General features: G+C 42.5%; 1 protein-coding gene across 1 annotated transcript; it reads left to right on the top strand.

Annotated features, from left to right (window-relative positions):
* Positions 1 to 1824: 1824 nt before the first annotated feature.
* On the top strand, positions 1825 to 26131 carry acin1b (apoptotic chromatin condensation inducer 1b). The gene is made up of 17 exons (XM_014329994.2): positions 1825 to 2017; positions 4627 to 4692; positions 4772 to 4883; positions 5289 to 5362; positions 5615 to 6913; positions 7074 to 7150; positions 12658 to 12778; positions 17575 to 17620; positions 20134 to 20279; positions 20757 to 20903; positions 21004 to 21187; positions 21314 to 21459; positions 22199 to 22306; positions 22625 to 22732; positions 23079 to 23439; positions 24577 to 24674; positions 24767 to 26131. The coding sequence occupies exons 1-17, from the start codon at positions 1883 to 1885 to the stop codon at positions 25085 to 25087; spliced, it is 3549 nt and encodes a 1182-aa protein (XP_014185480.1). The 5' UTR covers positions 1825 to 1882; the 3' UTR covers positions 25088 to 26131.
* The last annotated feature ends 54 nt before the right edge of the window (positions 26132 to 26185 follow it).

The raw sequence follows: 26185 nt of genomic DNA, 5'->3' as shown, positions 1-26185 counted from the left end.
CCTCTCACACGATAGCCATTTTTCCTTCCTTCCTCTATTTATTCAGCCACCCCCAATTTCCAGAAATAGTCCAGAGGAGGAGACTTTACATCCTTTTTTCTTACTGTGATACCTGAAGGGCCTTTTGTGATTATCAATTCAGAAGCTGCAGAAGCAGCATGTTGTGTGTGTTTTTGGGGGGCTTTATTTGGGAGAAATGTTGGAAGTTTTCCTAGCTTCTATTCTCAATCTGTGCAAGTGTTTGCGTGTTTTGTGTAGTGCCCCATTTCCACTTAACAAGAAACATCTCCTCATTCTTCAGTTTGCACGTGTTTCACATCTCTATGAAGAAAAACAAAAGCTTTTTTGTCACAGAGGGAGAATATGTCTGTGGGTCGATGAAGGGGTTTTTGATTGAGCAACGATAGCTGGGTGACAAATTGCCTCATCCTATTCTTTCCCACAGTCATGTGGCAGGTTTGGTAATGGATGCGAAACCTGTTGACCGAGTTCACCTGTCTTCACACGTCTTGTAATGACTTGCATCACTTCTCTTCTTTGACTTTTGCTTTTCAGCATCATTTTCCCATAAACTGCCTGTCATCGCCTCTTATTTATGTCCGCTTTGATAGTTTGAAGCCATCTTATTGTGGAAGTGCACACCAGAAACCAGTTGTCATTATTATGACGGAACAAAGACGGGGACGACGGTTAACTCTACATCAGTTTGTGGGACTTTATTGTGATCGTGAACCTATGCCTGTGGAATGAAGCATAGTCTGCTTTTCAATTTAAAAGAGACACTTTTTGTATTTTACAATCCATGAAAACAAACCTGTTTTGTGTCTAACACTACTCCACTTTTCATACTGACAGGTGCACAGCACGGCCTGTGAGTCATAATTGGTATTATGCTCCTCTCTGCGACAACACGTCAGCATATTCACACTACACATCTTGTTTGTGAGAGAACACAGCCAGGGGGATAAAACTTGAATATAGCACTACTTTCTCTTCTGGCAATCATATTACTTTACCCCCCCCCCTCCTTTATTTCCCCCTACTTTTTCTTTTTCTAATGTTTCAGATTTAAATTGTTGACTTGGTTTCCAGCTTTTACATTTTCTTTGCTGCAGTGCCACCCTGTGGAGGTTTGAAGTATTTTCCAATGACTAGCAGCCTGTTAAAATGGGCTGTGTGTGTGTGTGTGTGTGTGTGTGTGTGTGTGTGTGTGTGTGTGTGTGTGTGTGTGTGTGTGTGTGTGTGTGTTAAGGGAGCATGATGGGCAAGTAACCTTTAGCTGTATATTTATTGTATGCCAACGTTTATGTTCCTTTGCTTTCCCCATCTGCATGGCTTTAATTTGCTTATACTTTATACATATATATATATATGCACATCCTTCACCTGAGTGATGTGATTGGGTGATTTGCAATGAACAAAGTTTTTCTTTTTTTTTCCAAGTTACAGTTCAAAAATGGCTGTCTTTTCTTTTGTAACTGGATGGGGTTTTTTTGGTTTTTTTACACTATTTGAACTCAGTATGATCTGTTATGCATATTGCTGACATATAGAAGTGAATGTTTTTCCTACAGTAATAACAGACCTAATCCTCCTTATTTTTAACACTACATTGGTTGTCTGTCTTGTATTCCTGTTCAGAAAACACAAATACATTTTTTTGCAAATAAAATATTGTTTGTTTTATTTGTTGTTGTATTACTATATTAGTCGTGTTTATACAAAAAAAACTTTATTCATATTTTTATTTAAAAAAAAAAGTGTGGCTAAAACATTTTGGTAAGAGGATCGTTCGGACAAGCCGAGCGCTTCCGGAAACTCCCGAGCTGTGACGCCGAGCAGCAGCCGTAGCGACGGAGTTTAGACAAGCGGAGGGAGCAAAATGGCGGACGAAGATATTACGCTTGATGGAAAACCTCTTCAGTCGCTCCGAGTTGCCGATTTGAAAGCGGCTCTGGAGCAAAGAAACCTCCCAAAAAGCGGACAAAAGAACACACTTATCAAGCGACTCAAAGGGGTAAGTTTTCTCTCACGTTACGGACGTCTGTGCCGAGTCTGGCCAAGTTCAGCAGGAGGCGAGAGACAGTGGGGGGGTTAACAGTAGAGGCCGTAACGATGTGTGTATGTGTGTGGGCTGTGAAGCGGGAATACATAAATCGCCGTGCACGCGTTATTACTCATAAACAACAGTTTTCCTCTTCGACTGGTTGTAACTGACAGTTTAACCCGACGGCCCGGCTACCGAGTTCGGACTTAATTCGTAACTACTCGCAGAGCACCGTGTTGCACACAGTTGAACTGTGCACCTGTCAAGTCCAGGCCTAAGCTGAGAGTAAGCAAGCCAACAGCCGCACATAGTGTACATGACAGTGCCCGCGCGCGCACCGTGCTTGCGTGTGCGTGCGTGTGTGTATTAGGGTTACGGGGGGCGCGCCTCGTGATGTAAACACATTCCGCGCATAACCAACAGCTATTTCATTCAAATTTTCTTCAACTTATATTTTTGTAAACGCCGTTTTCACTGTTAAAAACCGGGATCATCTCCTTCGCTAAAGTCACATTTAAAAAATATGTTACCAATTGATTGGTCTTTTTTTAAATAATACGTTGCTTTATGTATTTATTTTAATCATAAGATTATAGTGAAGCAACACCTCTTGATTGCGATATAAACTCCCCATATCTGACTCAAACCGTGCGTTAACGGCACAGTATTAAAATAAACTGATATCAGCATGCATACAGTAAAAAATACGGTGCTGATAAGATTAAAGCAATAGAGTTGCTCTTAAAGTCTCTTTAAGGCTTTGTTGATGGAGAATAATTTTATTGTGATTTACCTATATTCAAATTATTATTCAAAACAAGGATGTGTAGGATGCCTAAAGTTTTTTTTATGTGCCTTTCTTGTCAAAGAATTTAATACACACTCACTAGCTACTTTATCAGGTACACCTTACTAGCACCCTGTTGAGCCCCACACGCCAGATGGGGTTTCAACAGGGTGAATGAATGTGTTTATATGAAGCGCTTCAGTCAGGATTCAGAGTTTATCTTTGCACAGAAAAAGCACTGATGGAAAGTGTCTTCTCTTTACTTCGAACAAACATCTTGGATCTTTTAGGATTTAGGCAATAGAGAATGTATAAAGAGAGACTCATGCATGCTTCATTAGTTAGACAGCGCTAGTACTGGGTTGGGCTTCATTTTTGAATTTCTTGATTCTTCTTGCCAAAGATTCAACAAGGTGCTGGAAACATTACTCTGGGATTTTGGTCTATATTGACAAGATAAGTTCACACAGTTGCTGCATATTTGTCTGCTGCACATCCATAATGGCAATCTCCCATTTCACAAAATCCCAGAGTTATTCTATTGGATTGAGATGTGGTGAGAGTGTAGGTCATTTTAAGTACAGTACACTCAGTGTCATTTTCAAGAAACCGGATTGAGATGATTTGACCTTTTGGACACGGTGTGTTATCCCTGTGGAAGCAGCCATCACACAATGGCTAAACAGCGGTCATAAAGGGATGGACACGAGCAGTGAAAATATTCAGGTAGGCTATAGTGTTTAAACAATGGTCAGCTGGTAATAAAAAGCCCAAAGTGTGTCACAAAATATCCTGCACACCATTACACCTCCACCACCAGTCGAAAACATTGTTACAAGCCAGGATGGATCCATGCTTTCACGTTGTTTACAGCAAATTCTGACCCTACCTTGCATATAATGGAACAGAAAGCAAGTCCAATAAGACCAGGAAACATTTTTCTGGTCATCTATTGTGTAAGACATGTGAATTGTAGCCTCAGTTTCCTGTTCTTAGCTAACAGGAGTGACACCTGGTGTGGTCTTCTGTTGCTGTAGTCCATCTGCTTCAAAGTTAGATATATTGTGCATTTAAGATGCTCTTCTACATACCTCAATTGTAACAAGTGGTTATTTGAGGGAATCATTGGCTTCCTGTCAGCTTGAAGCACCGTTCTGACCTCTGCTGTCGAGGCATTGCTGCTGCTTACGGGATATTTTGCCTTTTCCACACCGTTCTCTGTAAACCTTAGAGATGATTGTGTGGGAAAATCTGGCTTGAACAACCATGCTACGTTCAAAATCGCTTAAATTGCCATTCTTTCCCATTTGATGTTCAGTTTAAACTTCAGCAAGTTGTCTTTATCATATCTGCAAGCCTAAATGCTCTGAGTTGTGATTGGCTGATTAGATGTTTGTGACAATGAGTAATTAAACAGGTGTACCTAATAAAGTGGCTCAGGAGAGACGATGCTTTTTAGTCATAAATTTATTGCATGTGATTAATAGACTATTAAGTTAATATACATGCATTTATGTTAATTCTTTTTACAATTCTTAAAGTGCCCTTTTTTATTAAGTATCTTACATTGTAGGCACATTTAGTATTATTATTGGGTTTAGGTCTGCCTTTTTAATGTTGTGCACAAAATGCAAACCTATATGCGATATTTAAATATGCAAAAAGTCAACAGGTATAACAAGCGTTATAATTAGAGGACTCAGAATTCTAGTATCTGGTTTACAGTTTTCTTTAATATTCATTCTGGCATTACGTTAACATTTAAATGAATTCCCCTCCTCCTTACCTTCAGGCTCTGATGCTGGAGAACCTACAGAAGACATCGTCCTCTCACAGTGGGCTGCAGCCCAACTCTCAGGTAGGAGATTTTAAAATCTGCGGTAGTCTGGTGATGTTTTGACACAATGTCACATTGTTTTAAAAACGCTGTGTTACAGATAGGAGAGGAGATGTGCCAGAACAGCTTCATAAAGCAGTACCTGGCCAAGCAGCAAGAGCTCCTTTGCCAGAGACTGGAGAGAGAGGCCCAGCAGGGGCAAGACGCTGATGGTAAAAGATTCAGACCACAAACACACACTTGGCCCGTCCTTTGTCTCAGACGACTCGCAAAAACTCCCTGGTGGTCAAATGTCTTTGCTTACCTAACTTTATGTGCTTAAAAATTAAAAATAACATTTAAATAAATGTGTAAAACCTACAGTGGCTTGTCAAATGAGCATTTCACACTATGGGAAAAACTACACTCTAATCTCTGATTTCACAGCCATTAAGACAGAATTTCTCTAAAAAACGATTCAAGTTTTTATTTCTCTTTTTCGGTGTGAGGAAAAGAAATCATTACAAGTTATTGTTAGAAAAGTTTTGCTTGTGTGAGATCCAGTAGGCATGTCCTGGGAGTATAATTCTCAGACCGGGGTCGACTTTTAACCTCTGCCTCGTGCTTCTGTCTCTCAGAGAGCCCAGCTGTACCCGAGGAGGATGAAGAACACTCGGAGGACAATGACAGCTCCTCCTATGCCTCTGACAAGGTCAGTACCCTCGAGGAAAACAAAGGTTTTATCCTGTGGAGCAGAAAGGTACAGAAGAATCAGATTTTCCGCATTTGTCAACATTCTGTGTACCAAAACAAAAATAATAGCATGGTGCTTTTTGCATGATATAAACTATTTTTTTCTAATGATTACAGATTTAATCTGATTAAACTCATTTTTTTTAAAAATACATCAGCAGAATTAAGTCATCATGTTTCGTCTCCCACTGACTCAGTTATCTGTGCGCAGCCACGTCAGGTTCTGGCCAGGCCTGAGGAGAGAGGGGCAGGAGACTCAGTGACAGGTCATGGCACCACCCTTCATCACCAGGAGGCCCATGACGCTCCAGGAGCTAGGATGCAGCGAGCCACCTTTCACCAAGGACACAAGGAGCCACCAGCACCCTCTCCTCCCCGTGCAGTCGCCTCCCTGTCAGTGCGCGTTCTGGGACAGCCCGACTGTCCCCCAGCAGTACCCCCAGCTCAGGAGAAGGAAGGCACCGCACCGAGTGAACCAGGATCGGCTCGTTCTGTGCTCCACCTGAGCCGATCTGCTGGGGGTTCAGCATCAAGCCATGTCCATGAGGATAGTGATGAAGGTGATGATGGTGATGATGAGAGTGATGATGATGAGGACTGGGGGCCTGGTCCCGGTGGGGTCCGAAAGGGAAGCAGGGGACCTGCCCCATCGCAGCAGATGCCACCCAGCGTCCCATCATCAGCTGGAAGATCCAAACGCAAACTTCAACCTCCACAGCACATCCCACCTCCACAGGTACACCACACCCCCATGCAACTGCGCCACCCCACACCTCCTCCCTCTCCACCCCCTAATTTGTTCCCCCTTCCTGACACTCCCAAGCAGAGCCCGCCAGACCCAGATGACCGTGAAGAAGCTGGACGCAGCCAAAGGGTGGTGTCATTCCCACCTTCCAAGGTGCAGAGGCAAGATTCTGACTCAAGTTCTCGTTCCAGCAGTCCCGAACCACGCGTGAAACGTGGGACAGGGCCCCTTTCTCTGCTTGTACACAAGATGGAGTCAGAGGGGGCTGGTGTGTCAGGAGAGACTGCACACTCCACTGCTGAGTCTTCCAGTGAATCCCCACAGCCAGGACGGGAGACAAAGATGCAACAAGAGGACAGGAAGATGGAGGAAGAGAGGCAGCTGAAGGAGAGGGAGGACAAGGAGAGACAGCAGGAGCAGAAGAGAGAAAGAAGGAAGGAAGAAGAACAGGAAAGAGAAAAGAAACGCTTAGAAGAAGAGAAGGAACAGGAGAGGAAACGAATGGAGGAGGGGAGGAAACAGCGTGAGAAGGAACGAGAAAAAGAGAAGAAACAACAACAGGAGGAGGAGAAGAGAAGAGAGGAGAAACGGCTAAAGGAGGAGCAGGAAAAGAAACAGAAGACGGCAGATGAAGACAAGAAGCTGGTGACTGAGGTCCAAGATTCAGGTTCTTCATCAGATTCTGACTCCAAATCAGACTCGTCGTCACGATCATCACAATCGTCCTCCTCTCAGGATAAAACACCACCTGCCAGGAAGCTGAAGGTTAGTAAATAAACTGTTGTGGATATCGGGGAATAGTTAGAAACCGTGCACTATCTGTAGCACTAGAAGAAATTTAACCTTCAGAGTGAAGAGCATTTTGAAGCTGAATCTCTTTTCTCTACATAGCTTTTTATTGTTTTTATTTTGAATCATCTCACAGAAGGTGGACCAAGAAGCAGATGGTGAGAAAAAAGCTGACCCGAGTAAAGGGGCAGAGACACCACACCTTTCCAAAAGGTAAGCAACCTTTATTAAAATATATAAAACCTGAACAGCAATCCTAACCCTCACTCTTAAAATGAGTGCTTTACGTTCTTCAACATAGCTTAACTTTTCAGTTCACTAGTTAAATGGTTTACAAGACAAGGCGGTTAACACTTGTCTCACCTCTTTATATCACTTGTATTAAGCATTGCTAAATATGCCATACAAACATAAAATTTGCTTAATAACCTGTCATACAATAGACAAACACCGGGACTTAATTTGTGGTTCCATTTTTTTGATTCCTGTATTCCAGATTTCTGAAAGTGATTTACAAATCGCTTTTCAGGAATAACCTCACAGAGTTTGGTAACTAATTCTGGTGATGGATTTACAAAGAGATGCTCACTGGCTGCTGATGTCCAGGTCAATTTTCATCTTCTTGTTCTTGTTTCTTTCATGTTTCCTCTCCTCATAACTGTGTCTTCCTCACTTAAATCACAGGATGTTTTGGGTATCGTAGATTGTGATTCTATTTCATAGTTATATGGTCAGGCAGGGTTCAGCATAGCCAATGTTGGACAAGCTTATTGGCCATGTGCTCAGGCCTGTGATGGTATATGCAGCAGTTGTGAGGCACCCTGACCAATTAGAAGTTCTTCTTACAACCATTAAAATACAGTTAAAAGCTCTTCATTAAAATCCTTGCTCTGATAGTTTTGAGCTGCTTGGGTTGTTTGGGTCGCTACAGAAAAATACACACATCGAACACCTAGTGCAGTATTTCACAAACTTGCAACAGCTGCTGCTCATGTTAAAATCAGAAAATCTTTTGCACCTGGTCAACCCTGTAATCACAACTCTGGTTGTCATATGAGGCTACGATAAAGTATGTCCTGTTTGTGTTTGTGTGTTTGATTTTCTGATAGTTGACGTGAGGTGCTGTACTTGCAGCACGTGATAGCCACTGTGCTTTTGGGCTATTGAAAATGTATAAAAACTATTCATGATTACAATGGCTGAAGAACACAAACCGAAAAATATAATGTCATTTTTTTTGTGTGTCTTTATCTCGGCTCACCGGAGCGAAGCAGTTGCTGTGTGCAATGTTTCTGCACAGACGATGGGCCATATTATATATATATATACACAATACTATTATGTTACTGTCAGCAAGGTTTATGATGGCCTATACATGAAAGTGGAAACTGAAGAGGAATAGGCCTTTCAGCTTATTTTGCTTTACTATATCTATAACAAGGCTGTATAACATGGTAGCATGTTATACAGCCGCTTCTGGTCACACCCAGGGTTAAAACACAGTGTTTATTGTGTAATTGTCAAGCAATTATTGCTATATAAAGACTATATTGCTGTAGTAGTTATTCATGCATAAAGAATTCAGAATCATGTGTGATGGTAGATAAATTGGTGTGCATGTTTGTAATGGCAATCAACTTGAGTTTTATCTCAGTAAACTAGTAGTTTAATTGATAAAGATTATTTTTAAGCCTGCTTGGTGACATAAAGAGTGTTATATGTAATATATGGGCATCTAATGGCACATATCTAAAAAGTTATTCATTTAAACCTAAACATATCTTAATGGTTTCCTTCTTGTAGCACATATTATGTAGTTTTCTTTTCTGGTGCTGCGTTAAAGTTTAAGTACTTTTTCTTTCGATATGCGCCAAGGTTGGGCGTTAAATTGGGCTTTTATTTTGGAAATCTCAGACCGGAAGGTAGCCGTTGCTCTTTCGCGCTAGCCAACATGGCCGTCATGCATGCAGTGCATCCCTGATACCGACGCAGTGTATGGCTAATCAGTAATTGAAACATACGAGCAGGATATTTTTTAAATTTCGCGTTGCCGGTTTCAAGCAGCGCCTGACCGAAATAACATCCAGCGGCACGGTGTCATCTTTTATCCCCGGGGGTTTCCTTTCAAGGCCGGCCATAATGCTGTCCGAAGGCAACAAAAACGGGTAAGAGGGAGCCAGAGGGCGATTCAAGGCTTCAGGTTGCCGTTTGTACTTTCACACCACTTATATAGAAATCTGCCGGGATACGTTATCCGGGTTCGGCGTGTCGTTTTGCGCCGATAAGCTAGCAGCTCCTGCTCGGCTGATGAATATCATATCATGTGTCCACATTGGCCTGGTTATGAGCGTGTTCGCCCATGTGAAGAGGACCGGGGGTGGGGACGGCGGTGAAAGCCTTTTGTTGGGTGAAGGAGCAAGGGAAGACTTTTTTTTTCAGAGCGGGAAAGTGGGGGTCTCCTTTCTTTGAACAATCCTTGAATTAAATTTGCACTAAAGGAGCTATTGATGAATAAATAATGTCCTCAGATTTCAGGATGTGATGAGAAGTATGTGGACATTGATTTCTCCTCTTCCATCTTTCCTTCTGACCTCGTATTTTTCCTGGCATGCTTGCAGCCAAGATAAAGGACTTTCACCCCCCTCTTGTTTTAGAATATCTCCTTAAAAGCACACTTATGTTTAATCTCCGCATGCATTTTGATGCTTAAATGACAGTGAACAATATTTGCATTTTTGGCTTTGTGTTGCTGTAGCTGTTAATGATCTCACTGTTGTCAAGGGAGATCATTAAAGCAGACATCTGTTAGCTGTAGAGTCAGTGTGAATGGTCCCTTATGGTGTGATAAAATTGTCCCAGCTGGTACCAGCACTCTCGCTCTCCTCCCCTGGGATCTGACTGTATGTCCAGTTTGATTGGAAACCATGTTTTTGTTCATCTTATGTGGTCAGATTGTTAAGTTGGCCCTGAGCCGCTTGCTTTTTTAAAAATCCATTTAACGTTAATATGAAAAAACGTTATGCTTCAACATTTTACAGATCTTGTTCCTCACCTTTTAACGGGCTTCCTCATTCCTGACTGGTGACATTATTGCAAGACTGTTTGAGTAGCGAGAGAGGGAGCTTTAAATGTGTTACTTGAGAAGAAAAAGCTGCTCATTCTTTCTCTCTGTGGTCATTCGTCTTAAGATCTTAAGCGGGGGTTGTATTTCTAGCTGACATCTGTCTTCCCTTTATAGCCGATGCAGGTGTTCCTCTGGCCTTGCCCACACACCCGTAGACAATGAAACCAACACCTAGAGCAAATGTGTAGTCTGTGTGTTGTGTGGAGGAAAGGGAATGCTGTCGTCTTCATGACTGTCCTACTGGTGACTAATCTCAAGAAGAAGAGGTGAAACCGGTTCTGCTGTTGCCCTGGGTAGATTTCAGTACTGAGACTAACATTACAGCCCTTCCTCTAAAAGATGCAGTAAAACTTAACACTGGTTGTCTTACATGTCACGGAGAATGTGCAGAGCTAAGATTTGTCTGTCTTTAACCAAGACTTGTGAGAATGTTTGAGTAAGTATTGTTGGATTATAGCGAGATTGTTGTCACTTTAAAAGACATGGATTTGAATGTGTAGACCCACAGCTAACACCTCGCTGAAGGGGTTTCTTTGATGCCTTTTGGTAAAAGTGACTCAATTTTGGGTGTAAAACCTTCCAAATATATTGAAAACAAAATGATTGAAAAAAGCTTTTCCTTCATGCGTTATATACCCAATATGACCCTGTTCTTCAAACACTGTCCTTCAGACTCGCTTGCTGATTAGTTTAGTGCAGGTTAAGATATCAGAAAGACTTTGGTCGGCCAGATCTGTGTAGATGAAGTAGAAGTCACAAAGAGATTTGTGTAGGTGAACCTGAAGGAGATGACCCTGTGTTTTCTACCACCTCCATCTTCACGTGATCGTTGCCCTTGTGAGATGGGCTTTAGAGTCAAAAATACGCCAGTTTTTATTTTTCATTTTATCTCGTGTAAATTAGATTTAAAGCTGAACCCATTAAAGTCTTTTTTGCCTAGTAATAAATGCTAATTAAGTTAATTGTTTGGGGTTTTTTTGTTAAATAAGTTGTTTTTATACTGACCCACAATCCTATAACCATGATTCATATTTTTGGCATTAACAAACTAATCAATGAGTCACTTGTGTGGATAACAAACAAAAATGAAGGAGTTTCATCCTGTAGCCTTTTATAATGATCGAATAAGTATTTTTGGAATAGACACACATTACTTTATTCTTAAAGATTTAATAGGCAACTTTTATTCTTTTCCTCAATAATTAGTGAATTAAAAACATGTAACACACATCACATGCACTGCTCATATTTGTTTCTTTCTTTCTGGAGGTTATAGCTATCACTGCTGTTTTTCTGCACAGGCTGTTGAATAAATGGCATTGAACTAGTGCCTAAACGTGTTGGAGATTTTCGCATCTTGAACAGGCTTTTTGTTGCCTTCAGGTTTTTTAGTATTGAGAAGCATTTTTCAGTGTGTCCTGTTACATATAATGCAAATAAGCATGCGAACAGCAGTGGGTGATGAGCACGGTGATTAGAGTGAAGGATGCTACAGGATGTGATTCTCCCACCTACAGGGTGCTGCCTCGCTGCCCGTGGCATCACATGGAGGCAGCGGAGGCGGCTTCTGATAATGCTGGTTGGGGGAGTTGAGGGGGTAGCTAAAAATATAATGATGCCATCTCCTGTTTTTATCTTCATCTGCGATATGAGTAATAAAATATCACAACATGAGGGGAAGCATTTGACTGTGTGAGGTCCGACTCCATTAACCGCACTTCATGGCTTTTATTGGTTGAATCAGAGGTGTTGTTATACTTTTCTTTACCCCCACAATGATCCAAATGGATAAGATGAAGACCACACACAGTCTTCTGTGAGGTTATGTCTGAGTATGAGTTAGTCTGAGAAAGGTTTGTGACCCTGGGTGTCAGTTAGCTGGTGAGTTATTTATAGCAGGAGTGACCCAGATCACTGGCCTTCACCACCCTTCCTCTCTTTTCCTACACATTGTTTTTTCTCCTATTATACAAACCCTAACACTGCCCAGGCCTCAACAGCTTAGACATTAATAGCTGCCGGACTCATTTCTGTCTCAGTTGTCTTTGATTGGAGCCTCAGCACTGGTTACTTTCTATGCTTGTTAAAATGTGGCCATGTGGGACATCCTTCCCCAGCAATCAAATAAAAATAATACTGGGAATTTCTTTTTTTTTCACTGTAATTTATGGTCACAGTAGTTTCTCTCTGCTCTCGGTTTCACCATGTATGTGTGTGAACCCCTCCTCGATCCCAGGAGATTCGCCAGCTGTTTTCACGCATGTTGCAAATCTGAGACTTTCTAGACGTTTATGCAAAGCTGGATGTGACAACATAAATGTCAGACATTAAATGTTTTAAAGACTCTGTAATCCCTAAACGGTTAATATGTTAACCCCTTCATGAAAGCTAAAAGTATGCATTTCATATCCACTGGGGTGGTTTACAGAAACAAAATTTTTTTAAAAACTGTCACTGGCTAAATGTTTACGGCTTGGACTGTAAGTTGCCTATGTGTTTATTATAATTGATTGTGTAGTTATGGTCAATGTGAGGTTTTTTTTTCATGGAAATAACCTTCACTCTTATCCTTTCTTCCACTGTTTTCCTCCTGCAGGGAGGTGTCGGAGCCCAGTGCAGCCGCCGTGACGGAGGTGGAACCAGATTCGGAGAGCTCCATGGACCAGCAGCCAGCCTCCGGGGCTGAGCCTGAGAACAGTGAGGGCCGCCATGAGGAGGTAAGGTCACTGGGAGGGTGTAGGAGCCTGGGTCTTTTCCTGTCTCCCACTAACCTGCATCCTCACTCATATACAAGCATGTTTAATTATCAGTGTAATTTAAGGATGGGTTACTCAAAACCAACACACCCCAGTTTCTTTGCAGGCGTTAATGTATTTTTCGCCTTTGATTAAATCTGACTTTACAGTGTGTTCATCAGTTAAAGCATCGTAATAGACAAATCACTCAACTGGATATTTTTTGCACAAATGTTTAGTGTGAATGACCTGGGGCTGAGTTGGAATTGGGTCCAGGGTTAAATAGGAATCACCTCATCCCTTCCATCTGCTTTTAATTCAACTAATATTTCATAACAAGCTCATTCATTTAGATGATCTCTCACACATGTCCATTGTTTGTGTGGGCACTGCAGAGGTACATTAAGTGGTAAAAGCTGCTGGAATGAAAGTATTGATGGTTATACTGTGTTTAAAATAGATATCCATGCTGCAGAGAGTGCATGCTTATATATCCATCAGAGTGTGTGTGTGTGTGTGGGGGGGGGGGGGAAGGTAATGGCCTTAAACATCTAAAGATCCTGACACACCAAGTTGACAGTGACCCACTTGACATTGCTGTAGTTACTCCCTCAGTTGTGACAAGGGTCTGGTTGGGTCTGGCTTGATCACCATCAGATGAATATGAGGCTGCGTGTGGACATCTTCATGCATATATCCATCAAGAAAGCACAATAGAATGGACTACTTGTCCATCGTGTCCACAGCTGTTTCTTTGCCTGTTTCCTTTTGTAAGAAACTATTTTAAAAGTTACTCGATTGTCACTTTTTGTTAAGTATTCTCATTAAGTTTTTTTCCTATTAAATTTGATATATAACTTCTTTCTCAGCACAAGTTCTTGCACGTGGTGTGTCAGGGTCTTTAAGAGGCATCATCCCATCAGACAACATTTTTACAAGTACTGCCACCATTATAGTCTAATTATACCACAGAGAATTGTTGATAGTGCTAACAAAGCTCCCGTTTGTCGGATAAAGCTTTCATCCATCGCCCTCAGAAACATTAGAAAGGACAATCATGCATTACACTCCAGCCCATCTAAAGTGCTTGAATTAGATTTTCTGGTGAGCTTCTGTGCAGTTTGAAGTTGTTATCGCTTTTCCAATGTGAGTGTGTATTTGTGGGTTTTGTTTTCCCCCTTTGGGTTTGCATGAATAATGGACCCTGACATTGTGTGTAGAGATACATCAGGGCTTGTTTCTGCTGTTTCTTCCACCCTGTTTCTCATCTCCCTTTGTCCTCTTTCTTGCTCCTTTCAAGCTGCCTCCCTTTTTGTCTTATTCACTCTTTCTCTCTCTCTCTCACTGTCTATCTCCACCTCTTTTCATCTTTTGCCTTTGTATCCCATAATGAACACTTCTCTCTCACTATATATATTTATGGTGTGATTGCTGTTTAAAACCCCATTGATTGCTTTGTTATGAAGGTGCCCATGCCTCTTCCATTGCCCCTATTGGTACCTGCTGCGTACTACTACTACTACCACCAACAACACCACCAACACCTCCTCCACTCCTCCTCCTACTTCTCCTACAAGTCCTGTCCCGCTATGCCCAAGTGCGTCGCTGGTACCTGAGTTAGGCCCAGAGTCTGCAACCCCATGGCACTGAGTAAAGCGTCAGCCTGCAAGGCCTCCTGTCAGCCAGCAGTAATGGGAGCTTGCATCAGAGCACCACCGACAGCAGCGGCAGCCACAGGGCGTGGAAGCCTGCTCTCTGTTCTGGACTGGACTGTGTGGTGGTGATGAATGAAGGGTTAAAGGAGGGGGAGGGTGTCTGATGCTCTGTATCCCTCTCCCTAGCCCTTTCTGCCATTTTGAGGATAAACACAGTCTGCAAGTGTTGTCCTCCAAAATCCAGACAAAACTTCAGTTCTCCAGTTTGGTTTTTGATGCTTCCTCTGTTCCCACGCTGCCCTCTGCTTGTGGAGTGGAGTAATGACTTTGGACTGAGAACTGTTGCAGTAACTGCTAATTAATGCTGCTGTCGCCGTTTTGGGTTTTAAGACTCTTTCAAATGGAGCAACTAAGACAATCTGCTAGTAAGCAACAACCCATGGGCTTTTTTTCTTTTGTTTTTGTTGGACAACTTTGTGGATAAGACAAAAATCTATGGATGTGACACATCTGGATTTCTGGTTTTGTAAAGCCTGCAGCTATCATCTGCCTTGACAGTGTGGCACACCTTTCAAATGGGACTCATTGAGCTAAGATCACAACAGTTTTCCTGAATGGTTCCAGTTTAGTAAAGACACAGAGAGACTTTTAAAGACATCTGTCCAAGGACAAGTAATCTGACCACAGTGATGCACTTTTTCTGTGGTTGTATTGATCATCTACGCTTTGCCAGGAAGGGTGGATCTGCTCCACAAACTGCTGCCCGTTCTTTCCCTGCAGTGAGCACCAGTGTGACTCAGTGGATGTCTCACCGTGAGATTGTGATATTCTCTCTCTACTGTGGACCTCACAGATGGACTCCTGCGGTTGTTGCTGTTACGTATTTATTTATGTATCCATCTCTTCGCTACACCCACAGCTTGGCCCTGGTAAATTTTTTTTGCATGGTTTCATGCGAGTGTGTGGGGGGGAGTCATGCTAGCACTGCTATGAGCCCTCTGTCTTTGACTACAGCCGTGGATTGCAGTTCAACAAAGACTGGATTATTTTTTTTCCATCTTTATTCCTGTTAAGAGACTTGATTCTGATCTTCTGTGCGGTGAGCTCAAAGCAAGCGTAAGACTCTCACTGCATACTTGGAAACCTACGGAAACCTAATGGGTAAAAAAGAGCTGGAAGGCATCACAGACAATCTGGGGTTATCATGTTGAAAATCCCATTTTTTCCCCAAGTATCCACGGGGAATGGAGAATATGTAAGCACCAATGGAAATGAAAGACACTAGCCTCAAGCGTTAACAAAAGACTCATCAGATGTACGTCACAGATCCTGGACTCTAACAAAGTAAACCTACATCCCTCCCCTGACTCCGTCAGAGTCCACAGAGACGCTCTGAAACCTCTGCCACCCCCCTCAAAAAGACTGAATCGTGACTGTGTGACCAGCAGTCAGTCAAGAAAAGTCCTCCCCAGAAAAAAAGTCCAATCTGGTGATCAGTTCCTGCCTGGTGGCTAATCTGCACTCTCAAATCGAGCCCTGCCCTCACTTCTCTGCCTTCTCTGATTGGATCCTTGTTGCCTAGATACAGTGCACACTGTCGTGAGGTTGGGCCAGTAAGGAATCAGGTGTTAAATGGTACCAGGAAATGACTTGTCATTATACCTCTATTTAAAAATGTGTAAATATTTGACAGGAGTTAGTGTATAAAATATTTTTTCCTCCTCTTGTAATTTAGTCCAAAATTCTGGAACTGTCATGTGTACTGCAGTTCAATTTGATATGTTTACATCAAGCCGAGAGTGCTCTGTATACATTTAAACACAGACTGTGGATCTGCAATAGCCTTTTGTTAATATGATGCATTCTTTAAGGTGAATTACAACTGCAGTATTGATAGTTCTGCTACAGATTAGTACGTCTTCAGCACTTGGTTTTCCACCTCTGCTCATTAGCACTAATATTTTACCATCATTCAATTGCACCACTTGACTCAGCTACACACCATTACCTTAATGCTTATCGAGTGCATTAGCAGCATCAGCACCCTGTGAACGCAGAATAATAGTTACAAAAAGCCACACAAGTTCAAACCATTCAAATTTGCAGCCACAAGAGGGCAAACAAAATATACCCTTATGTATTTGCATTTGGGGGTTTTTTTTGTTTACCTGCACACTGCAAAATATCTAGAGATAATTAAGTAATATAGTGCTGTCGAAGAACACAGATCGGTAATGTTTTCCTCAGCACGAAATGGAATTAATGAAACTGTCTGGAAGCCACTAGCCACTTCATACGGCTTATTTAGGAAGCAAAGGTCCTGCACTTCCTGCCATCTACTGATCAAAACCTGAAACATGGCGAAACTCTTTTAAATCTAAAACAGTGATTTGAATGTGTTCGTTCTGTCAGGACCATAGTTGGGTTTGTGTGGAACATTTGCAATCCTATCAGCTGTAGTCATTGTGAAACACATTTGTAGGGTGTTTCTTATTGTAATAATAATTATTTTGCATGTAGAAAGCTAGTAAACATGACTTTACATACTTCTACATTCACTTATTATCGCTGCTAAAGTAACGCGAGCTTTTTCTCGTTACATCAGCAGTAGTGTGTGTAAAGTTAGGAAGCCTCTGAAACTTCACAACTTTGCCACAGTATGTAATGTTGTTAACAATTTTTTTTTGGTGTCTGAAGAATTGTTTTAGTTTACTAAGATTTACTTGTGACTTTAGTCTGCAGATAGACACCATCTTGCTGCCCTACTTGTGTCCTAATACTGATCCTGTAGTTGCTTTGCTCTTAAAGTCCATATTGCTGTCAAACGCATGTAGAAGTGAAGAAGCATAAAGATTTATCTCAGCGGCTCTGAGCAGAGGTGGATGGCAGAAATGTGTCTGGAGCCTCTTGGTATAAACCAGAGATTTTTTATTTTTAATGTAATACAATTAGAGCCTCCGGGCTTCTGTTACTTTAACCCCCCCGTCCCCCCACCCCTCCTCCACTTTTCCTGTTTCACCTCGTCTCTGTTGATGCCTGTTTGGGTCTGGACTCCCGGTTCTCATCTCACCCCGCACCCCTGGGGTTTCTGTATGTTTTTTTTCTGTCTCTCTCTCTTTCCAGAGCACCACCCCTAAGGCTTTTGCTGCTCGCAAGATATCCCTGACCAGTAAGTATACCAGTTCTATCGTTTTTCCTGGAATCCTGGACCAGAAACCTTACCCATGTTACAGGATACATGACGATAGATTCAGCAGGATTTAAAGTGAAAGATTAGACACTCTTTTTTTTTTTTTTTTTTTTTTTTTTTAAGCGGTGTACTTGCATGAGCAAGATGGCAAAAGTAAACTCTGTGTAATAACATCTAATCAGGAAAAAGACTGCAGTACACAAGTTTCCTTTTTTATTTCAGCACATTATCTGGTTATTCTTGGACTCGACTACCATAGCTCCATGGATTTATCCTACATAGCACTTCTGTTTATCCACATTCAAACTGATGGGAACTTCTTCCAATTGGCTTCCCCTCACCTGGCCTCCTCAGTCAATCAAAACTTTATTTTTATAGGAATTTTTATGCATTAAGATGCAGAAAATAAACTGAAATACACACATACACCACCTTCTCTGCACTCTCTCAACACCCCTCCTACACACCCACGTCTACACATTAGACACCCACCTATCATACAGAGAAAAAAAAAATAAGTAAAGGGTAAATATAAAGTATAATAAAATTATACAATGAAAATCAAAATAAATGAAAAGTAAAATAAATAAAACTCACACAAAAACCTTAACCAAGCGTGCTAAAAAGGAAGGTCTTGAGTTTTGTATTAAACATCTCAACAGTTTCGGCAGCCTTCAGGTAGACTGTTCCATAAACCCGTAGCATAATAACTAAAAGATACCTCTCCGTGAGTCTTGGTTCTAATTTTAGGGACGGTCTCCTAGCAGAGGACCTGAGGGCTCTGGAGAGTTTGTAGTGTAAAATTAAATCAGAAAGATAAGAGAGTCTTAAAAACCCGTTAAAGCATAGGTGTCAAACTCTGGCCCGCGGGCCAAATTTGGCCCGCAGCCTAATTACATTTGGCCCGCGAAGCCAAACCAAATTACTATCAGAGCTGGCCTACTGGTATTATACAGCTAATATATATATTGTTTAGTATTCAGCTTTGCTTGTTCCATATTCAGTTTTTCAGCAAAACGTGTTTGAGTCCATAAGAAAAGATTCATTCTTATATCTGGAGGATTAAATATATTTCAATAAATATTAACGTTAGCCCGCAACTTTGTTCCAGTTTAGAGTTTTGGCCCACTGTGTATTTGAGTTTGACACCCCTGTGTTAAAGGATCTTTAAATCTTCCGGCTAAACCTGGTGATTGTGAGCACCGCTACTTCATCATGCAGGTGTGGACATTAAAAAAACAACCTAACCCTACTTGGAAACGCAGTTCCTCGCGTTTTTTGAGCATGACTGTCGTTCTGAATGTGAGTGTGCGCTGATTACTAAGACTGTCGGATATTACTGTCATAGCCTGCTTATTATGGGACCTAAAAGCAGACTTAGTCTTTCCATCAGAAGACAGATTTTTTTTTTTAAAACGTGCATGTGAAAAATCTGTCAGATGTCAGCAGATAAAGATCCTGCCAGGAAATACAGAAGGAACGTGGCACATATGGCGTTCTGCTATCACCAAACTATTATACAGTATCTCCCTGCACTATTGGTTATATGTACCGTAGTCGTAGTAACCTGTAATAAGGGCCAAAATCCCAGATTTAGTCCATACCACAAAAAAAAAAAAAACCCACCACACTTGATTGCGATTGGATCATACACCAAAAATAAATTTAGTTGTCAACTGTTTCCACATCACTTGTTACATGAACAAACTTTAAATAGTACAGCTTTAGATTGAGGGGAAAACTGCACTGGCGTCAGTAGGAAAAACATAGAAGTCTACGTTTACCTCAGTGACTGAAGGTTTTGCCATATTTGAAATGAACAGCTGATGAAACCCTGTTATATCTTGGAGATGAGACAGCTGCTCCTCTGCGGTGTGCGCTGTACACCAATGAATGTAGTCTCTGTTGGATCGTAGCGTTGATGGTATTAAAACAACATGACATCCTTTGTTTTCCGTTCACACCTAATAGCTCTGGTAGCAGCACAGTGATTAAGAAATGATAATGAAATGAAATGGTGTGCTAGTTTTTAAAAAAAATTACTCACTGGTCTCTCCAATTTCAACACGCTACAGCAGGGATACTGTCCATGCTTGTTTCCTCAGAAATGCACTTTGCCTTTATCCACTACAGGATTCCTAGTCTCCTCTCTTTAAAAAGTGCTGCCTGTTAGCTCTGTGTTAGGAGAAAGCAGGTGTGCAGAGGCTTTCTAGCAGACTCTCTGTGGAAGCAAGCCAAAACAAAAATAGTCCAGTATTAGAAGATTGTTAAGGAAATTGTTTAATCTCTCAATTACATTTCTGAATTTTGTCCTAAATTACTTACTGCCACCATTGCCAAAACAATTTGGGTAAAAGCATTTGGACAATCATTGCTGCTTTCAGGCTGTGAGCTTGCAGTAACTTGTCAGTGAAATCCTGTTCACCAGAAGCCAAATCGCTCACTTTCATGATGATAAATTACTTTTTTTTTCTCTCCCCCAACTCCTGCAGACAGTAAGACTTCTCCCGCCACCACAGACGGAGGAGCAGGAGAGACTGAGACGGGAACCGCAGCGGGGAGAAAGAGGCGATGGGGTTCCAGCACGGCCGTCACTGCTAAGAAGCCCTCCATCAGCATTACAACGGACTCCCTGAAGGTACCAACACAGCACAGGGATGAGCACCTGGCATCCAACAGATAGTAGAGAAGTGAAGGTTATAAAAGGTGGTGTAAGAAGAAAGAACACTTTATTTTTTTAGAAGTTTCTGATTGAAGTGAAGCGTTTTTTTTCTGGCTCCGGATCAAAACTTACATGATCATTCTTGTTCAAAGTGAAGACACACCCAGCACTTCTGGCATTGTGATGACTTATTTTGGGAAGATTTTCCGTTTTAAATTGGAAAGAGTGATTTATCATGAGGTGTTCTTATTGTTTTCATTTGGTGGAAGCTTCACCTACATTTTACACTCGACTGCTGCTGTGACGTGTGTCATATTATCAAACAATTGTGTAAGGAAATTGAAAATTTGGAAATTTGATTAGAATGTGTGAGAAGCTGCCAGATGTTCCCACATTAACATAATTCTTTTTCTCTTTTATCTCTTTTCTCCTGTCCACATCTCTACGCTTCAGTCTTTGATCCCCGACATCAAAGTGAACCAGGAGGCAGTCGTGGATCTTCACCCAGAGGAGCTGCAGTTGTCTGGTGATGAGGAGAACCCGGATGCCAGCAGAAGCGACCCAGACAAAGGCCTCAAGATCCGACGCACCGTCACACAGGTAAGGGAACGCCTGTAGGTGGCGTTGAGTGAAATACTTTGGAAACTACAAGGCTTCTCTTCATGTTCCTGTTTTGTTTTGGGCTTTTTTTCCTCTCCAGGTTGTCCCAGGTAGCAGCCAGGAAAATGGACAGACAAAGGAAGAAGAAGAAGAAGAAGAGGAGGTGGAGAAAATGGAGACAGAGAAACCACGTCGGACTTCCAGAGACAACAGGAAGAGCAGTCTTTCCGAGGACGCCCCAGAAACACAAACGTCTGTCAGCCTCGACGGGGAAGCGAAGAAAGGTGAAAGTTTGTGGATTCTTAATTGCTATAATTAATTGCTACCTCCAGCTTTCCGTCATGCCTGTGGCAACATTCCAGTGATTCCCTTTCACTCTTCCTGGCTCTTTCTCATTTTTTTTCCAACAGTTACCCCCAGCGACAGCCTGGTGCGTCGCTCCATAAGTCAACAGAAGTCCGGTGTGTCCGTCACGATCGACGATCCCGTCCGCACAACCAGGCAGCCCTCACCACCTCGTGGAAAAGTGTCAAACATCATCCATGTGACAAACCTGGTGGGTTTGTTACCACACACACACACACACACACACACACACCTCCCAAATCTGTAAAATTCCCCTCTTAATCGTGTGTGTTTATACCAGGTTCAAGAGTTAAACTTTTGTACATTTTTCCATGAATGGGATATATTGTATGCCAGTGGTAATCACATGATCATCACCATCTTTCCCATAATTACAGACAGGAATGCTTACCCAGGTGTTAAGGTTGCAGTCAGGCATCAGCTTAAGTCAGGGGCACAGAGCATGACTTAACAGACTGTGACAAGACTAGACGTTACACATTTAATCACTGCCATTTGGAGATTTTTGTTGCTTGCGTCATATGTGGGTTATACGTTTGTCACCAGGGCTCAGTAATCTCAGGTGGCCTTACACTTTAGAAACACAGGAGCTGACGGTGTAAGCAGATGTCAAACCTAGAAATGGCCGTCTTTGATCGTCAAGTGGGAAAAAATATGCTGTTTGGCCTGATGGTGGCACTAGAGGAGAACGTTACCTAAATTCAAAAGGGTTATTGTCTGAGCTGTGACCTTAGGGCATTCCCCTGTTTAATATGCTGCAGCTTTAATCTGTAATACAGCTGAAAGTGGTGAAAATACAGATTACATTTCATAAAACGATTAAAAAAATAATATATTGGAAGGGCTTTCTTTACCAGACCATCATTAAAGTATGTCTTCAAGTCTGAATCTTTTTTTTTTTTTTTTTTTTTTTTTTTTTTGTCCAACAGGTGCGACCTTTCACCCTGGGCCAGCTGAAGGAGCTGCTGAACCGTACAGGGAGCGTAGTGGAAGAGGGCTTTTGGATTGACAAGATAAAGTCTCACTGCTATGTCACAGTACGTATTGCCAAATGAACCGTTTCACTGCATCAGGAGTGGATGCATGTGGTTAACAAGCTACATGTGGAATTATGCAGCGCTCAGTTTCTAAAGTATATTGTTTCCTAATCAGCATCTGTCAAACGGCTCGATAATTTGTTTTTGCAAATATATGTTAGAAAATTCAACAAGGAGCATTTGCATAATATTTTTGACCTCTGCATTCTCATCCATCTGCTTCCATCTGTTTGTGCCGTTGTCTGTTTTCACAGCTTGTGTTGGCTGAGATGTGATTGGGTTGTTTTCTCTCTGTTTCCTTTCCTCCTACCCTCGTAGTACGCTACAACAGACGAGGCTGTCGCTACCAGAGCTGCCCTCCACAGAGTCAAGTGGCCTACGAGCAATCCCAAGGTCCTCAACGTGGACTTCTGTGAGCAGGCTGAGGTAATAACAAGCCAGAAATGCCACAAATAAAAATGCACTGCTTTCAGCACACACAAAACTTGAAGACTTCACATTGGGTGGTGGCGAGGACAGTCCAGCCTTAACATGGTTTGAGCTCATTTTATTATAATGGATCATTTTTCTGCTACTTTTAATGTACTGAGGAAAAATAGGGCTTCGCTATTACCTCTTCTTTAACTTCCAGTGAGTAGAAATAACTTGACCTCACTGGTTGCAGTCTAATATTGAGGTTTTTTAAAAAATAAACCTATAAATGCACCTTTGTTTGCATTTAATAATCTCTCCACAGCTACTCTTTAACCTGCCTGCTTATGTTTTCAAACAGCTGGACTTTCACAAAGGTGTCCTGAAGCCAGACAAAGAGGAGGAGCCTGTTCCCCCGCCCGCTGCCCCACCGATCCGGCTGCCCCCTCTGATGCCTGAGCGAGACAGAGAACGAGACAGGGACAGAGATAGGGAACATGAGCGCGAACGCGAGCGAGACAGAGGTGTACGGGATCTGTGGGCAGAGCGAGAAAGGGAGATGCAGCGCCGAGAGAGGGCGCGAGGCGAGCGGGAATGGGACCGGGATAAAGTGCGGGAATTTGCACGGCCGGGAGAGGATGGACGACGATCTAGATCCAGAGACAGAGACAGGAAGAGGAGAGAGAGGGCCAAGAGCAAGGAGAGGAAGACTGATAAGAAGGGTAAGACAACTCACTAAGAGTATCACAGTGGGGGAGGGGGGCGTTTAATCCAAGTACACCTTACTGAAACAGACAGTAATGATTAATTAATCAACACGGAAAGGTTCCCGACTGCGTCACTTTTGGGGATGAAATGAGCTTCATGTATTTAAAAAGAAGCAGAGTGATCTGGGAGCTGGTTCAAAGAATCTGAGGCTTTTGAGAAATTGGCTCATTAACGCTTCAGTGTCCATCTCTTTGTGCAGCTCTACACTGCTCCCTGCACTCCTGCTGCATTTGGCTCACTCCTGTAAATATCTAACCATTTGCACAGGTCCACTTATCTGTGTCCTACCCTGCATTTGGAAAAACAAACCAAAAAAACGCTACGGTAAGGAGAGATCAGTGGAGATAACTGAACATGATTTACTGAAGTTCAGAGCTTGTGATAAATAATTTGTCAATTAGACTCAAATTAAGCTACACAGCTGAGCTGAGTCCCAGCAGTGGGAGGAATTGGACTTTGGTGGTGGCCAGGATGAGGTGGAGATGGAGGTGAAAGGCGGAGTGATGGAAGAGATTCAAAGAACAGGGAGCAGAAGCTGATTGGCTTCTGAATGTGGGGAAGAAAATAATTGGACTATATTGATGACACAAGTTTGGCAGCGTTGGGAAAGCTTAATTTTTTCATAGGGATCCAAATCTCTGTTTTATTAACAATAACTATTGATTAAAAGCAGAGGGATGTATAAACACAGAGTGAAGAAGAAACACAGTGCATCATGGGAAATTGCCAGGAGCCTTTGCTGCTTTATGAAAAAAGGAAAGTTTTAAGCCTGATCTTGACATTAGAGATGTCTGTTTCCTGAATCCAAACTGGGAGCTGGTTCCACAGAAGAGGGACCTGAAGGCTCTGCCTCCCATTCTGCTTTAAATCAAATCTAAAGGTGCACAATTTGGCAGAGTAACTAAGATTTTTTTCCCAGCGAGCCCTTTACTCATATGCAATACCCAAAGTTGATAAACACAAGCAACCCCACATCCCCCAACTGTGCAGCAGTGTTTGCTGTGTGGTCTGTGAGTCACAACTTTAATCACATGTATATTTGCGCTCAGGTTTCCATGTGTAACAGCCTGGTTCTGTTTCCTCACTGACAGAGAAGGCAGATGAACCTCCAGCCAAACTGTTAGACGACTTGTTCCTCAAGACCAAAACAGCTCCGTGTATATACTGGCTTCCCCTCACCGAGGAGCAGGTTGGTCCTTCACATGTTGACATTTAGTGTCGAGTGACTGGTGTGGTTGTACTTGCACCTGAACAGTGCTCTGTGTTTGTGCCCCTTCTCAGGTGGCGCAGAGGCTTTTGGATCGCACAGAGCGACAAAAGGAGCGCGAGCGAAGGCATAAGGAACTGCAAGAGGAGGAGAAGAAACGCGAGGAGGAGAAGGAAAGGCTGAAGGGCCGGGAGAAGGATGGCAGCGTGGCGACGAGCGGCGGAGCAGCCGGGCGAGGCGCTGACGGAGACAGAGAGCGGGGCCGAGACAGAGATCGGGACCGTGAGGGGGACAAGAAGAGGGATGGCAGCCACCGGCCCCGACGACCTTCGCCGGGCGCTGCTAGTGGACGCCGGTCTCGTAGTCGGAGCAACCCGAGGGACAGGCGCCGCTGAGGGATGGACGGAGGCCGCAGGAAAAGCTGGAGAGGGAAGCAGTGTAGCTGAGGACGCAGCGGGCTGGCACTGGCAGGGGTGTTTCGGTGTCTGCTCCTCCCCTACCTGCCCCCACTGTGCTTGAATTCGTCCACTATGACGCTAGCGTTGTCTTCCACACACTTCTGCCACCCACCCCACTCCCCATCTTTTTAACAAATTCCTTTGCAGAAACATTCACGGTTCATCGCGCTCCCCTCCTCCTCCGTTCTCTTTCCGTCTTCCAGCAGAACACCGGCTCCTTCCTCCTGTAGAGAGTAGCGTTTCCTCCTCGTCTCTGTTTCAGTGCTGTCGGTTCCCCTTTGATTGAAGAAAAGAAGAAGGGCGGTAGTTTTCTGGCTCGCCTCTTCATTTTTTTGTCCCACTGAGGTTTTGGGAGCCCGCCTCATTATTTTAGTTCTGCGGGTGCACAGTTCCTTCCTCCTCAGCCCTGTAATAAAACCAGTCCAAAATAGATCCCTGACCTTCACATATTTTCTAGGATCAGTTTTAATGTTCTCCTCTTCAGCACAAAACATTTTTTCTTTATCTTTGTTTTGTTGTTGTTTTTTTTAATGTACCTTTATGGACGACCTTTGTTGATATAAGTTAATTTTGTTTTCTTGGAAATTTGAGGAATCATGTTTATTTCTTCAGCCTTTGAAGGCTTGTTGTGCGAGTGACGTCTCGACACTGCGACAGTAGTGTTAGAGAGATGTGGCATTATGCCTAACTTTGTCCTTTTGTGGGATGAGAAGGAGAGGATATGAAATACTCAGATGATTATGGGAAGCTGACCTTCCCTGCACTGATGTCTATTTGAAAACGCCTCCTCTGATCCTTCAATCTTATATTTAAGAGGAGGTGAAAATAAAAAAATCTTTATCTTCTAATAGAGTAATGGTTAGAATTTTAAAATTTTCTTTTTTTAGTTTAAAACTGATTTTGTTGCTTTTTCCTCCTACAAGTGCTGAATGTACCGAGAATTTAAAAAAAAAAAAATGAATAAACTTTAATTGGTTATCACATTGTCTGCTGGGATGTTTTTGTTTACATGCATTTCTTGTCTGGAGTAGCTTT

The sequence above is a fragment of the Haplochromis burtoni genome, unplaced genomic scaffold (genome assembly GCF_018398535.1).
Source record: "Haplochromis burtoni strain Fernald_Lab_line unplaced genomic scaffold, NCSU_Asbu1 Contig_663, whole genome shotgun sequence".
NCBI classification, from domain to species: Eukaryota; Metazoa; Chordata; class Actinopteri; order Cichliformes; family Cichlidae; genus Haplochromis; species Haplochromis burtoni.
This window is presented reverse-complemented; position numbering and strand designations above follow the sequence as displayed.